Source organism: Pan troglodytes, chromosome 18 (assembly GCF_028858775.2).
Source record: "Pan troglodytes isolate AG18354 chromosome 18, NHGRI_mPanTro3-v2.0_pri, whole genome shotgun sequence".
In the NCBI taxonomy this organism is placed as follows: domain Eukaryota; kingdom Metazoa; phylum Chordata; class Mammalia; order Primates; family Hominidae; genus Pan; species Pan troglodytes.
The window spans coordinates 35,164,446-35,180,127 of NC_072416.2; the positions used below are offsets into that span (position 1 = coordinate 35,164,446).

Below are 15,682 nucleotides of genomic sequence, written 5' to 3' on the forward strand. Positions count from 1 at the left end.
TCCTAGTTACTTGCGTCTGAGGCAGGAGGATCGCTTGAACCCAGGAGGTGGAGGTTGCAGTGAGCCGAGATTGCACCACTGCACTCCAGCCTGAGCATCAGCATGAGACTCTGTCTCAAAAAAAAAAAAGTGGAGATGGGGGTCTTGCTTTGTTGCCCGGGCTGGTCTGGAATGCCTGGCCTCAAGCGATCCTCCCAAAGTGCTGGGATTACAGGCATGAGCTGCCGCACCTCGTCTCTGGTTTTGCTTTACTTTTTAATTGTAGATTCATTGGCTGGAAACCACCTTCCCTTTTTCTGTGCTCAAACATCACTGCTATGACATCTTCCCAATCCCAGCCAGGGATGTCCACATGTGTCCCCACTAGATTGGGAGGACTTTGTGGGCTTATATATCAGACCCCAATTGTGCCACGACTTAGCCACCAGGGAACACGGGTTGAATGAATGCAGGGAGGTGCAGGTAAGCAGTGGGTAAGGGAGTGAGGTTCACATATAAGGGACCCAAGTTCTGGGCAGAATGTGAAAGTGGCAGACCCTTGAAGGGCCCAAGTGTTGTGTGTGTGCGGGGGATACATCGGAGCATCATGCATTGAGGTGTGTCTATGGCGGGCAGCGAGGGCAGCGGGTCTGAGCAGGGGTTGAGATGTCCAGCACGTGCCGAGAGTGCTGACTCCACTGGGCAGGTGACACACAGCCAGCTGGCCACCCGACTTCCCTGCCCTGGGACAGGAATGAAGGAATCGCTGCCAGGTTATCAGGGTACATTTCCTGAGAGCCCAAGGCCTGACTCAGAGGCCGGAGGAGGGAGGAGGGAGGGGACCTCCCCCTTGGGCTTCCCGCTTAGCCTCTGATGCCAAGCCCCTCAGCCTGCCCACGGCGATGCCACAAGGCCACACAGGTACCTGTGTTTACACCTTTATTGTCCGCTCCTCCCACCACCCCCAAGGATTCCTGGGTTCAAAATAGCCCGGGCACTGAGGCCCAATTAGCCAGAGCCGCTGCAATCTCGGTGGGTGGGGCCCTTGAGGTTCCAGCCGGCTGGGCCACATTCCAGCCCCACTGGGCGGGAAGTAGAGGGTGGAGAAGGGGGAAGTGGTGCTGGGACCCTAGCCCCTCAGCTCTGGATCAGGAGAGTCAGCAGGAGCAGGAAGTAGACTGCATGCGGGGATCCCGAGGCCTTGGCCAGTTCTGGGGGGCAGAGATTGCTGCCTCCAGTGGGCCAGTGTGGGGAGCCACCGGGGGGCAGGAAGTTGGCCTCTCCCACTGTCTGGGAGATCCAGGCCTCTTCAGGACCAATGGCAGCAAACAGCTCCCGGCTCCCTTGAACAGCCATGCCCACGAGGATCCAGGACCCTTCCGTCATCTGGCACAGGAGGGGCGGTGCTGAGGTCATCTGCAGAGTTGGAGCGAGGCCACGTGGGTCTGCTGCCCTTCCTCTTGGTCCCCTCCCCCTTTCCCCAGGGTCTGGCCACGAAGCACTCTGGTCTGCATCCCTAGACATCCAGGTCCCTGGTTTCTCTCCCGGGTCCAGCTAGGGTCCCATTTGGGGCCAAATACCCAATAATTCCAATCCTGGCCAGGTGCAGTGGCTCACACCTCTAATCCCAACCCTTTGGGAAGCCAAGGTGGGCGGATCATTTGAGGTGAGGAGTTTGAGTCCAGCTTGGCCAACATGGTGAAACCCTGTCTCGACTAAAAATACAAAAATTAACCAGGTGTGGTGGTGCATGCTTGTAATCCCAGCTACTAGGGAGGCTGAGGCAGGAGAATCTCTTGAACCTGGGAGGTGGAGGTTGCAGTGAGCCAAGATCACACCACTGCACTCCAGCCTGGGTACCAGAGCGAGACTCAGTCTCAAAAAAAAAAAAAAAAAAAAAAAAAATTCCTTGGCCGGGCGCGGTGGCTCACACCTCTAATCCCAGCACTTTGGGAGGCCGAGGTGGGCGGATCACGAGATCAGATCGAGACCATCCTGGCTCACACAGTGAAACCCCGTCTCTACTAAAAATACAAAAAATTAGCCGGGCGTAGTAGCGGGTGCCTGTAGTCCCAGCTACTCGGGAGGCTGAGGCAGGAGAATGGCATGAACCAGGGAGGCGGAGCTTGCAGTGAGCCAAGATCGCGCCACTGCACTCCAGCTGGGGGACAGAGTGAGACTCCGTCTCAAAAAAAAAAGAAAAAAAAAATTCCAATTCTGCTCTCTCTCTAGGGTACAGTAGTCCAACACTGCCTCTCCCCTGCCTACTCCAGGACGCCCAGGCCCCTGTACCTCACACCTGTTCTCCTGCCCCTCTGCATACAGGACACAGAGGGTTCCAGGGGGCAGGATGCCCTGATAGAGGCAGTCGCAGATTCGTTGTGTCAAGATGGAGACAGCAGCAGCCACAGGGACTGGGGAGAGGAGACAAAGTTGTTCCAGGGCTCTGGCCTCCAGCTACTCCTCGTTCCCGTGACCCAGGGGTCTCACCTCGGTCCTGGGGTTCTTTCCAGCCCAACACCCAGCAGCTGGCCCCCGGGGGGATACCCGCCGGGTGGAGACAGATGGGCAGGGCTGATGGGGAGGGCTCCACCCGGAAGTTCAGCTCCAGGAGGGCCAGGGGGGGCCTGAGTCCCAGGTGCCGGGGCAGCCGGATGCTGATGACCAAGCGGGATACCTGGTGGCCCTGTGGGAGGGAGCTGGCCCCTGCCCGGCCCAGATACACTTCAATGTAAGGCACTGTTGTAGAGCCTGGCCTGTTGGAACAAGGTCCAATGTCACCTTCTGCTCCTCCCATTGCTGGCAAAGTCCTTCCCAGCCCAGGGAAAGGATGACTCTCTGGGGTCATGCCACTCACTCCTTCATCATCCCTCCTTCCAAATCTCCCTTCTAGGTCAAAACATCTCCCAGTGCTGTAAGATTCTTCCCTCATGCCCCACCCCAGACAGAGTCTTGCTCTGTCGCTCCGGCTGGAGTGCAGTGGCGCAATCTTGGCTCACTGCAACCTCTGCCCTCCCTGGGTTCAAGCGATTCTCCTGCCTCAGCCTCCCACGTAGCTGGCGTTACAGGCGCCTGCCACCACCCCTGGCTAATTTTTGTATTTTTAGTAGAGGGGTTTCACCATGTTGGCCAGGCTCGTCTTGAACTCCTGACCTCATGATCTGCCCGCCTCGGCCTCCCAAAGTGCTAGGATTACAGGTGTGAGCCATTGCGCCCAGCTGTAAGATGCTTAAAGGAGAATATCCCACTATTTTAAGAGTCCTTTGGGTGAGGCACGGTGGCTCATGCCTGTAATCCTAGTACGTTGGCCAAGGCAGGAGGATTGCTTGAGGCTTGCCTGGGCAACACAGCAAGATCTCATTGTTAATTTTTTTTAAACAAACAAACAAACAACAAAAACAAGCATTTGGCTCTGTTCCATTCTCCCCTCCCGTCTCTCGCCTAGGAGACGAGTGAGACCCACCTGAGGACACAGTGAGTGGCTGCCAGGACCCAGCCTGGGGCCAGGAGGATCCCAGTGCAGACTCGATCACCAGCCACATGCACCTCTGCCAGCCAGGGCCACAGGACCCCCACTGGAGCAGCCTCCAGCCGCAGGCCACAGGCTAGGGAGAGGAGGTGGCCACCTCAGTTGGGGCCCCATGGCTGACCCCTGAGCCCCTGCCATGGGTCTGTGCACTCCCAGGAGCCCCTAGGGCCCAAAAGCGTCCTGCTCACCACCATGCTCTGTGTGTGGGGGACAAGTCTGTGTCTCAGTCTCCTCCCCATCAGGGCCCCAATCCCAGGCTAGCTGGTCCTCCAGATAGGCTCCCCGAGTCACATGGCTGATCCATGGGCCATGAGTCTGCAGAGGGAAGAAGGCTCGGGGACGTAGACAGCCACTGGGAAAGTCTCTGATTCCAGCCAGAAACCAGGTCCCCTCCTCCTGGCACAAAAGGCTCCAACGCGAGTCATTCTGCAGCAACAAAGTGTGTGTGTTACTTGCCTCTGCGTGTGTGCAGAGAATATCAGAGCTCCTGGGGCTTTCCAGGACTCCAGATTTTCCCATTTGCGGAAATATCAAGTTCCACCTTCTCCAAATCAGACTCCAAATACTAATTTGTGTAAGAATTCAGCCCTCACTTTAAGATTCTCCTTAAATCCAGAGATAGAGAGAAACCATAGCACCAGCTCAGAGCCCGCCTCAGCTCCCTCCCAAAAGTTCTCTAGGGGCAGGCCCCACCCCCAGCTCGTTCTGGCCCCGCTTCCACCCCGGCTCCGCCCCATTCCCAGTTCCGCAAGCCCCGCCCCTTCCTAGAGCCCACTCGGACCCGCCTTCCCCAGGCCCCGCTCCCTCCCTAGAGCCCACTCGGACCCGCCTGCCGCAGGCCCCGCCCTCTCCCTAGAGCCCACTTGGACTCGCCTTCCACAGGCCCCGCCCTCTTCCTAGAGCCCTCTCGGGCCCGCGTTCCGCAGGCCCCGCCCCCGCCGCTTACCCAGCAGCTGCCCACCTCCTCCTCTTCCTGGTAGGCGGGGCAGAGCGCGTGCGGCGGGTCTCCGGGCAGCGGCACTGCCGCCCCCTGGCGGCCGTACAGGCAGTGGCACCACCAGCCGCCTAACAGCTCCGCCTCCAGCAGCGCGCCTGGGCCAAGCGCGGGTTCTGGAAGGGAAAAGGCAGGGAGCCCGCGCTGCGGCCCAGACGGCCCCTGCACCGCCCGGTGCCGCCCGGCCCAGCGCCGGTCCCCAGCTCACCCCCGCGGCCCCAGCGGGCCAGGCGGCAGCGGCTCCCGGGCAGGAAGTAGTGTTCCGGGTGGGGTAGGCACACGGGCCGCGAAGCCGCGCTCAGGTTCACGGGCGTGCGCAGCTGCAGCAGCGCCAGGTCCGAGGCGTTGTCCCACGAAGCGTTCTCGTGCTGCACCAGGCGCGCCACCCGCTCCGCGCGCGGGCGCGAGGGCAGCAGCACGCGCCAGGCGTCGAGGTCGCGGGGTGGGCTGTCGGAGCTGTTCGGGCTGCGGGATGGGGGCCGAGGGACGTGGGGCGGATCCCGCACACGTGGCTGGAAACCTCACACCCCTGGCTTAGACTTGCCAGGCGAGGATCCTGCATCCTGGCGGGATCCCCACGACACCCCCATTCCAACGGCTCACTCACACCCCCGCCTCCGGGATCGAACTTCTACCATGCCTCTACCCACCCCTGCCAGGCCAGGACCCCTCTTTTTGTGCTGGATCCTACACCTCCGGATGGGACCCCGCCCCCCCCACACCCCCTGGGGAGGGGCTGGGGCCGAATGGATGGTATCTCAGGCTGTAGGGAGGGGCAGGGATCGGCTTGAAACGTAGATTTTCACTCACTCCAGAAAGCAACTGGCAGGTGCCAAGACCCAGCTTTCAGACACCAGCGCCCCATGGCAGGGTCTGGATCCTGGCACCATCACCTGGGCCTCCCAGGGCCAGGCCCCTGGCCGCGGGGCCTTCCCGCACTCTGAGGGGTGAGAGGCCTGGGTCAGTGGGCCTCCTGCAACCCAATCACTCCCAGCAGTCTCCATCCCAACTCACTCTCCCATGTCCCGCTTACATCCAGGGGTGCCGCCCACTCACCAGGCAGGGCAATGGTGCAGTTCTCCTCCCTGGGCTCCTGGGGATCTGACTTCTGGGGCTGGGTGGGAAAGGCAGGCCCAGGCTCTGAACCCATCACCTGCTCCCGTATCCATGCCTCATAGGTAGCCACAGCAGTGAAAACTCCAGGGCGGTTTCTCCGTCCACAGCCGAAGCCAAAGCTGGTGATTCCTGCCTGGAACCAGCGGCCGCCTTCCTCACAGACCAGGGGCCCCCCAGAATCACCCTAGTGACAGATGACTGCATGTCAAGGGGTCAGCCCAGGGACCTACCCGTTTATACTGGCCTCCTCGAAAAGGTCCTGCACCTCCTTTTGGCCCAACATACACCACCTTCTCCCTTCTCCTAGAAACCCTCCTTGGCTAGGCCTTGTCCTCTGCATTCCCTGCGGCTCTAAACAGAAGAAAACCCTGTAAGCAGAAGGCCGATGGCAGCCAGAGCCAAGAGCACCAGGGGAGTGCATTCAAAGCCACGCAAGATAATCCTGCAGTTGTCATTAGAGCCAAGTGATTCTTGTTGTTACTAGCTCAAATAATTCCCCTCCCTCCCTCCCTTCCTTCCTTCTTTCCTTCCCTTTCTTTTTCTTTCTTTCTTTTCTTTTTTGAGACGGAATCTCGCTCTGTCTCCCAGGCTGGAGTGCAGTGGTGCAATCTCAGCCCACTGCAACCTCTGCCTCCCGGGTTCAAGTGATTCTCCTGCCTCAGCTTCCCGAGTAGCTGGGACTACAGGTGTACACCACCACAGCCGGCTAGTTTTTGTATTTTTGGTAGAGATGGGTTTTTGCCATGTTGGCCAGGCTGGTCTCAAACTCGCGACCTCAAGTGATCCACCTGCCTCGGCCTCCTAAAGTGCTGGGATTACAGGCGTGAGCCACTGTGCCCAGCCAGTTTGTCTCTTTTTTTTTGGGATGAGGTATCACTATGTTGCTCAGGCTGGTCTCAGACTCCTGGGCTCAAGTGATCCTCCCACCTCAATTTTTCTGATTAGCTGGGATTACAGGCATGAGTCACTGCTCCTGGCTATGCTGTCTTTGGTTTTTAAATTCACTCGGCCTTGGCTGGGCATGGTGGCTCATGCCTGTAATCCCAGCTACTTGGGAGGGTGAGCCAGGAGAATTGCTTGAACCCGAGAGGTGGAGTTTGCAGTGAGCCAAGATCGTGCCATTGCACTCCAGCCTGGGCAACAAGAGCAAAACTCTGTCTCAATAAATAAATAAATAGCCGGGCATGGTGGCTCACGCCTGTAATCCCAGAACTTTGGGAGGCCAAGGCAGGCGGATCATCTGAGGTCGGGAGTTCGAGACCAGCCTGACTAACATGGAGAAACCCCATCTCTACTAAAAATACAAAATTAGCTGGCCGTGGTGGCACATGCCTGTAATCCCAGCTACTTGGGAGGCTGAAGCAGGACAATCGCTTGAACCCGGGAGGCAGAGGTTGTGGTGAGCTGAGATCGTGCCATTGTACTCTAGCCTGGGCAATAAGAGTGAAACTCCGTCTCGGCTGGGCGCGGTGGCTCACTCCTGTAATCCCAGCACTTTGGGAGGCCGAGGCGGGTGGATCACGAGGTCAGGAGATCGAGACAATCCTGGCTAACCTGGTGAAATCCCGTGTCTACTAAAAATACAAAAAAAAATTAGCTGGGCGTCGTGGTGGGCATCTGTGGTCCTAGCTACTCGGGAGGCTGAGGCAGGAGAATTGCGTGAACCCGGGAGGCGGAGGTTGCAGTGAGCTGAGATCATGCTACTGCACTCCAGCCTGGGCGACTGAGCAAGACTCTGTCTCAAAAAAAAAAAAAAAAAAAAAGGAACTCCGTCTCAAAAAATAAATAAAATAAATAAATAAATACATAAATAAATTCACTTGGCCAGGCGCAAGTGAATGCAAAATTAGCAGTCTGTGGTGGTGCATGCCTGTAATCTCAGCTACTTGGGGGGCTAAAGCACAAGAGTTGCTTGAGCGGTGGGGGTGGAGCAGGGGGAGGTTGCAGTAAGCCGAGATTGCGCCACTGCAGTCCAGCCTGGACGACAAAGTGAGGCTCTGTCTCAAAATACACAAACAAAAAACTTCACGTCAACCCCATCCCTTGGCAATCTTGCCCTCCTTTTGCAGATGAGGCTTGGAGAGATGTCCTTTATCTATTTGTCACTGGTTAGGACTCTGGCCCTGCCAGGCAGGTGCCGGGGCCTTCCCTCACCTGGCAGGTGTCCCTGCGGCCCTCTGGGTAGCCAGCACACAGCATCCCTGGCAATATCTGGAGAGTGAGGTTGAAGGGACCGGGCTGGCTGTAGAGACATTGACAGGTGGCCTTGCCCAGCAGCCTTAGCTCCACTTCCTGTAGCACCCAGGGGAGAGGCAGAGGATCTGGAGGCAGAACCAGAGAGCAGGTGCTGTGAGGCAGGTATGGCGTCCCCAGTTCCCAGGGTTCAGGTTTGCCTCCTGCGGCTGCTTCTTGGACATCAGCTAGATGCCCCATGGCCTCTCAGCCCACCACATTCACCACATCTCCTCCTGCTTCTATCTGTTCTTTCTACTTTTTCATCTCAGGAATGGTCTCATCAAGCTCCTAGTGAGAGCTGCCATGCATGGTTGTGCAGGTTGTGCACTGCAACAAAGGATGCAATGTAGGGACTAAAACCATTAAGTTCTGAGCTCTCACGTGGAGTTGTGTTGGTCCAGAGACATCTTTTCACAGAGATGCCATATGGACTTGACATGGTCCTGTCCTGAGTTGCCAAGCATGGAATCTGGGTGTCATCCCTGTCTCCTCTCTCAACTCCCCTCCTCCAGTCAGTTCCCAGTTCATGAAAACCTCTCATTTGTGACGTCTTGGCATTCTAAACAACTACACTAGTTGAGGCTGCATAGCTTTGGGCCTGGATAACTGACCCAGCCTTCTGATCCACTCTTCACTTCAGCAATGAAGAGGAATGCTACTCAAGTTCAGTTCTGATCTCGCCAAGAAAAATAAACGGATCACACTGTCTAAACTTGGTGCCGCAGCCCCATCCTGCTTTTGACGGAAACAGCTTCAGGATCCAGAAAGGAGTAGGGGGTGGGGGGAAGTACAGACAGAACTCCTTCCCCAACTCACTCAGAATCTGAGGTCAAAGGCGCGGTGGCTCACACCTGTAATTCCAGCACTTTGGGAGGCCGAGGCAGGTGGATCACCTGAGGTTAGGAGTTCAAAACTAGCCTGCCCAACATGGTGAAACCCTGTCTCTACTAAAAATACAAAAAATTAGCCGGGCGTGGTGGTGGGTGCCTATAATCCCAGCTACTTGGGAGATTGAGGCAGTAGAATCTGCTTGAAGCTGGGAGGTGGAGGTTGCAGTGAGCCTAGATCGCGCCGTTGCACTCCAGCCTGGGCAACAAGAGCGAAACTCTGTCTCAAAAAGAAAAAAAGAATTAATGAAAAAAAAAAAAGAATTTGAGGTCAGGTGATGGCTGAAGCTGTACTTGGGGCTCACCAGGGAAGTTGGGGATTGTCCTGGGCGTCCCTGGAGCTGGTGGGGTGCTCTGGCCCTCAGTCTGATCTTAAGGTCTTCATGGCCGGGCCTCAGCAGCCTTTGCAGCCCAAGTGCCTGTACCCCTCTCACTCCAGCCTGGCATCCTGGCCCTTCTTCATCTAACATGCCTTATCTGGGTCCACAGGGTGGCCTTCATCTCCCCCCATCTTCCTGCAATGTACCCTCTCTTCAAAAATCTCTGCAGCAATCTCCCTCTCTGGGTGCCCATTGTTAGGATGGCCTGGCCCCATTCACACAGACTTCCTGGGGCTCACAGTGACGCTTCCTCATCACCTCCTGCCCTGATGGGACCTCCACAAGCAGAGGCTGTAGCATCTTCCCCTGTAGCACCTTCCCAAAGCCCCCAGGATGGGCACAGGTCTGACCACGGCTGATGTGGATATTTGTGGGGGCCCTGGGAGCATGGAAAGCTTGGGTGATGGGGATGATGGGGATGGAGATTTGGTCTATTCCCCCCCACCTTCTAACATAATGCGTGCTTATTTATTGAATTTGTTGCTTGTCTATCTGCTAGGCTGTAAACTCTGAAAAGGCAGGATTTTGGCTTTTTATGTTCACTGGTGTCTCTCTAATGCCTAACACGGTGCCTGGCATGTAGAAGGTGCTCAAGAAATATCTTGAGTGAAAGAATGATTGAATGAATGATGGTGGGTAGGAAGAAGAGAGGAGGTGGGGAGTAGAGAGATGAGTGGGGGTGGATGGAATGAGAGGAAGGCGGATGGGAGGGAGGCACAGACTGGCATTTGCTGAATATCTATTATAGGCCAGCCTTATGCTGTAGTGCTTTACTATAGATTACCTGAGGTGAAATATGTAAAGTGCATTTGTTATTGCTATGCCAGGCACTGTACTATGAACTTTACATGGATTTTCTCATTTAATCCACCCAACCACCCCTTGAAGTGGGTATGGCTATTTTCCTCGTGTTACAGATGAGGAAATGTACTGGGTGAAGTGCTTTGTCTGACATGTTAGAGCTGGGATGGGAACCCTAGTCGGAGCCTAAACCCAGGAAAGAAAAAACTGGAAGGAAAGGTAAGGAGGGAATGGGGTGCGTGTGGGTGATTCCGTGGTCTTAGTTTGAGAATCCTTGCAGGGAGAAGGCTACATGGAGATCGGTGTGGGATTCATCCACCGACCCGCAGAAACCTACCCTCCAACGCTCCCCCAGGCTCCGCTCCGTGGCCCCACCTCCTGAGGCCCCGCCCTAGGAACCTCACCTCCCGACGCCCCGCCCTAGGAACCTCACCTCTCGAAGCCCCACCTCCCCGAGGCCCTCCCCTCTTGTCCCGTCCCACTCACCTGCCTCCTGGACGTCTCCCCAGCCGGTGGCCCAGCAGGCGGTGCCGTGCACGAAGCGGTGTGAGGCGCGGGGCAGGCAGACAGGCCACACGGCGGGGCCCAGGCTGGCGGGTGAGGCCAGGCGCAGCAGGGCCAGGTCGGCGCCCAGCTCCACTTGGCTGTAGTTGGCCGGCACCACGATGGCGGCCACTGCGCGGGTGTGCGCGCCGTCCAGGGGCCCGTCCTGGGAGTGCACGCCCAGCAGTACCGACCACTCGGCCGCGGGCTCCAGCGTCCCATTCCTGCGCTCGACCGGGGCAGTAGGAGGTTAGGTTGACCCTATGGAGGGGGCAGACCCTCGTGGGGGTCAGGGGCTCAGAGCCAGAGGGGCAGGTGCTATCCGATCCAGATTTGGTGCTGATACTCCTCAAAGGGGAAGAGCAAATCCGATTTGGAGCTGGTGGTGGGGGGTCATTGGAAAGATGGGATTCACACCCGGATATTGAGTGGAGTGGTGGGACCAGTCCGGCAGCCTTGCCCCACTCGGAACCATGATGCCTCGAATAGCACCTCGCTTTGGGGACAGCTTGGCTCCAAATTATCCTTGAGGACGGAAGTGGGGCGGGAGGAGGGAACCAACTGCGGGGGCGGGGGCCAGCTTTTGGCGGAGAGGGGCCAGGACCAGGGCGAATACTCACGTCATGAAACAGTGAGCAGCGGAGAGGACCCAGGAGGGGGCGATGAGGGAGCCCCCGCAGATGTGGCCACCTCCATGGTGCAGGCTCACTTGCCAAGGCCAGGTGCCCGGCTGCGCGTTTGAGCCCCCCACGATGCGGGCCGAGGGCTCAGGGCGCCCGCAGTCTGCAACGGGGAGCCGTGGAAGCCAAAGCTCCCCTCGGGTTCCCCACTCCAGAAGCCCAGGTAACTCAGGACGAAGGCCCGTCCTCCACCCGCTTCAGTTTGCCCCTCTGAACAAAGAACATAGAGGACCCAGGCTTGTCTACATTTCTGGTCTTTTCCACCTCCCTCATGGCCTGACCAGCCTTAGCCTCCTTTAAGGTCTGAGGGTGCCAAGGCCTCTTCCTTACCCAGATCTTCAGGTTCTTCCTGGGCAGGACTGAGAGCTGGGAGCCAGAGGGGAAAGAGAGGAGGACACTTGTGACTTCCAGGCCTGCACCGCCCAGCCCCACTTCCTGCTCTCCAACCCCCGACCCTATCTTCCCACTTCCCTGTCCGTTCAGCAACCCCTGCCAGCACCCATGCCAGTCCTCTGGTCTTTTCTGCCTCTGCACGTGACTTTCCCCCAGTCCGGCTACCTTACCTGAGTCCTGGAAGGCTCCTGGGATGGGACTGATGACTGGAAAGACAGAGGTAGGCAGGAAGAGGCTGGCGACTCGCACTCAGTATGTGCCCTCCCTGACTCCCTCCCCCAGCCTCCTAGCCTCCGTCTCCCCAGGGCACCCAGGCCTCCCTCTCCCTCCTCTGATACATCCTCGCCTTCTGCTGCCTCACTTCCTTCCCTCTGACTTCCTGCTCCCCACACAGAAACCAGGAATCCTGCTCTCCAGCCCCCCAGATGCCAGGACCCAGGCCCTTTGCAGCCACTCTTGTCCCCTGAGGTTACCAAGCATCACAAGGGGGAGGAGCAGGTGCCGGGCCATGGCGCTAGAGTCAGCAGAGCCAAGTGAAGGTCTGCTCCCTGCAGGGCTCTGTCACTGCCCAGGCAGCCCGTGACTCCTGATGGTCCCAGGGGCAGCCCCACCCTCCCTGGCTGGAGCCCATCTCTGGGAATCTGAGAGGATCTGGGGCTGGAAGGGGGAAGCTGGGGAGCCTGAAGGCCCCACCCAGAGCCCTGCGCACATCTCATGTCTCTGGAGGCCCAGGGTGGGGGTGGAGGACAGGTGTCCTAGCTCCTGGACACCTGTTGGGTGGGAGAGGGAGGGATGAAAAAACACTGCAGGCAAAGGTCAAAGAGGAGGACAGTGTTCTGGGTCCTTGGTGAGCAGTGGCCCTTAGGACAGGGGAAGTGGCCCCTCACGGGCATGACTCATCGGAGACCTCACCTCTGTTTGGGGTGCGGCTGCCCCAGTGGCTTGGCCTTTTCTTCTCACACAGCTCTGGTTACTGGAGCTGCTGGCCAGGTCTGGGACAGGAGCCCTAGGGAATTCAATCCCATCCCAACAAAAGGATCACAGATTCCAGCAGGTTGGGCAGGGCATAGGGACCCTGGGAGGGGGCTGGGCAGGCTGGCGAGGCTGAAAAAGCCTCCACCCTGCTCTATGTTCCAGTGACAATGCTCTTAGCTGCCCTGTCACTTACTCTGTGTGACTTTGGGAAAGTAACCCAACCTCTTGGTGTGTATCAGTAAGAGCCAGTTTAAGGGACATATGACTTGGCCGAGCACGGTGGCTCACTCCTGTGATCCTAACACTCTGGGAGACTGAGGTGGGAGGATTGCTTGAGGCTAGGAGTTCAAGACCAGCCTGGCCAACATAGCAAGACCCCATCTCTACAAAAAATTAAAAAATACAAAAATTATGAACTGCAGGGCGTGGTGGTGCACGCCTGTATCCCAGCTACTCGGGAGATGAGGTGGGAGGATTGCTTGAGCCTGGGAGGTCGAGGTTGCAGTGAGCTATGATTGTGCCACTGCACTCCAGCCTGGGTGACAAAGCGAGACCCTGTCTCAACAACAACAACAAAAAGAAAAAAAAAAAAAGAAGAAGAAGAAGAAGAAAGAAACATATGGCTCTTCAAAGAGGAGTTGAAGAGAGTTTAAGGAAGAAACTATTTATAGAAGTGTAGGCAGGGTCAAAGGAAACCAAAGAGGCTGGGTGGCTCACGGCTGTAATCCCAGCACTTTGGTAGGCCGAGGCGGGCAGATCACCTGAGGTCAGGAGTTCAAGACCAGCCTGGCTAACTTGGAGAAGCCCCATCTATACTAAAAATACAAAAATTAGCCGAGTGTGGTGGAACTCACCTGTAATCCCACCTATTAGGGAGGCTGAGGCAGATAAAAATGCTTGAACCCAGGAGGTGGAGGTTGCAGTGAGCCAAGATAGCGCCTTTGCACTCTAGCCTGGGTGACAAGAGCGAACTCCGTCTCACAAAAAAAAAAAAAAAAAAAAAAAGGAAACCAAAGAGGGATGGTAACGCATCCTGGGGCCAGCAATAATAGAGAGCCCTTGCTACCTGCTGGCCTGAAGAGGCAGAGAGGGGGCAGTTACTGGAACCCAGCAAGAGCTGCAGCTATGGAAGAGATAGCTGTTAGGAGCCGTGGCCTTCAATAGAGAAATGCAGCCTTTACCAGCAGAGAGGGAGCGGGGAAAGAAAAATCCCCATCTCACTCTCATCTCATCCTCTCTATTTTTAATTAAACCAATTAAAAAAATTTTAGAGACACGGTCTCACTCTGTCACCCAGGCTGGAGTGCAGTGCTGTGATTATAGCTCACTGTAACCTCGAATTCCTGGGCTTAAGCGATCCTCTGGCCTCAGCCTCCTGAGAAGCTGGGACTACAGGCACGCACCACCATACCCAGCTAATGTTTTTTATTTTTGTAGAGATGGGGTCTTATTATGTTGCCCAGGCTGGTCTCAAACTCCTGTCTCAAGCGATCTTGCTGCCTCAGCCTTCCAAAAGTGCTGGGATCCTCCCATCCTCTGATCACCCCCTGGCTCTTCTCATTGAAACCTCCCAGAGGCCAGAGTTCAAGGGAGCCCATTATATGGTCCATAAAGGTCACTCTTAGGGAACAAATCAGGGTGGACAGCAGAAATGCAGGGTCAACCCAGGAATATTTACACATGTGTATCTATCTTCTTACTGATAATATCAGTTAATAATAATATTGGTCTATGAGTCTAGTTGCCCTAGAAAACAGGCCTAGGCAAAGCCTGCATGCTTGTGCTTAATTGGGAGGTGCAATCCCAGGGTGGCAAGATTGAGGGAAAATGAGAAGTGAGCAGGAAGAGGGAAAATGCAAATTCAGCCACCCAGCAACGGACTGGACTCAATTGATAAACCTGCTAGCCTTAGCCTGTCCACAGGAAACGATGGAGGTAAATTGAGTCTTAACTTCAGATTTCTTAACAATGAGAGCCTCCTCAGGCATTTGTTTAACTTGCTGCTTGGGTAGCTATTTGCCCTTCAAAGGATAAATAACCAATCATTTAACCAAAACTCAGAAAAATGAGGTAATGGGCAAAGGTAGGAAAGAAGAGAGTGCAAGTGTCATTGACGCAAAACATGCACGCCCTGGAGACCCTCACCGATACATTGCTTGCTCCAATTTAGTGGTTAAGAAACATTTTGGAGCTGGGCGCAGTGGCTCACGCTGGTAATCCCAGCACTTTGGGAGGCCGAGGCAGGTGGATCATGAGGTCAGGAGTTCAAGACCAGCAGCCTGGCCAACATGGTGAAACCCTATCTCTACTCAAAATTAAAAAATTAGCTGGGCATGGTGGCATGTGCCTGTAATCCCAGCTACTCAGGAGGCTGAGACAGGAGAATGGCTTGAACCCAGGAGGCAGAGGTTGTGCTCAGCTGAAATTGCACCACTGCACTCCAGGCTGGGTGATAGAGTGAGACTCTGTCTCGAAATAAATAAATAAATAAATAAATAAAATTTTGGGGCCAGGCGCAGTGGCTCAAGCCTGTACTAGCGCTTTGGGAGGCCAAGATGGGAGGATTGCTGGAGGCCAGGAGTTCTAGACCAACCTGGGCAGCATAACGCGATCCTGTGTGTGGTGGTGTGCACCTGTAGTCCCAGCTGCCCAGGGGTTTCTCCATGTTGGTCAGGCTGGTCTCAAACTCCTGACCTCAGGTGATCCACCTGCCTCGGCCTCCCAAAGTGCTGGGATTACAGGCATGAGCCACCGTGCCCAGCCAAGACAATGATTCTTAACCCTTTCCCCAACCCAGCAGACATGAGGAGTAGGACTTGCTCTGCTAAATAGCACAGACGTTGGCCAGGCGCGGTGGCTCACGCCTGTAATCCTAGCAGTTTGGGAGGCTGAGGCAGGTGTATCACCTCAGGTGAGGAGTTCGAGACCAGCCTGGCCAACATGGTGAAATCCCGTCTCTACTAAAAATACAAAAAATCAGCCGGGTGTGGTGGTGGGTGCCTGTAATCCCAGCCACTTGGGAGGCTGAGGCAGGAGAATCGCTTGAACCCGGGAGGCAGAGGTTGCAGTGAGCTGAGATTGCACCATTACACTCCAGCCTGGGCAACAAGAGCAAAACTCCATCTCAAAAATAAATAGATAAATAAATAAATAAATAAATATAAAAAAAA

General features: G+C 56.0%; 1 protein-coding gene across 3 annotated transcripts; it reads right to left on the reverse strand.

Moving 5' to 3' along the window:
• Positions 1 to 905: 905 nt before the first annotated feature.
• On the reverse strand, positions 906 to 10,699 carry PRSS36 (serine protease 36). 3 transcript variants are annotated; one of them, XM_016929748.3, is made up of 11 exons: positions 10,408 to 10,699; positions 7,773 to 7,939; positions 5,559 to 5,802; positions 5,313 to 5,442; positions 4,711 to 4,967; positions 4,455 to 4,618; positions 3,697 to 3,934; positions 3,443 to 3,584; positions 2,470 to 2,735; positions 2,272 to 2,393; positions 906 to 1,395 (listed from the first exon to the last, which is right to left on the reverse strand). In XM_016929748.3, exons 2-11 carry the CDS (start codon positions 7,815 to 7,817, stop codon positions 1,117 to 1,119), a joined length of 1,887 nt encoding a protein of 628 aa, XP_016785237.1. In that variant the 5' UTR covers positions 7,818 to 7,939; positions 10,408 to 10,699; the 3' UTR covers positions 906 to 1,116. The 3 variants fall into 3 exon arrangements, with proteins under 3 accessions (XP_016785237.1, XP_054524311.1, XP_054524312.1); XM_054668336.1 differs by lacking the exon at positions 10,408 to 10,699 and adding an exon at positions 8,235 to 8,444; XM_054668337.1 differs by lacking the exon at positions 10,408 to 10,699 and adding an exon at positions 8,235 to 8,444 and having other exon boundaries at positions 1,313 to 1,395; positions 2,279 to 2,393.
• Between the last annotated feature and the right edge of the window lie 4,983 nt (positions 10,700 to 15,682).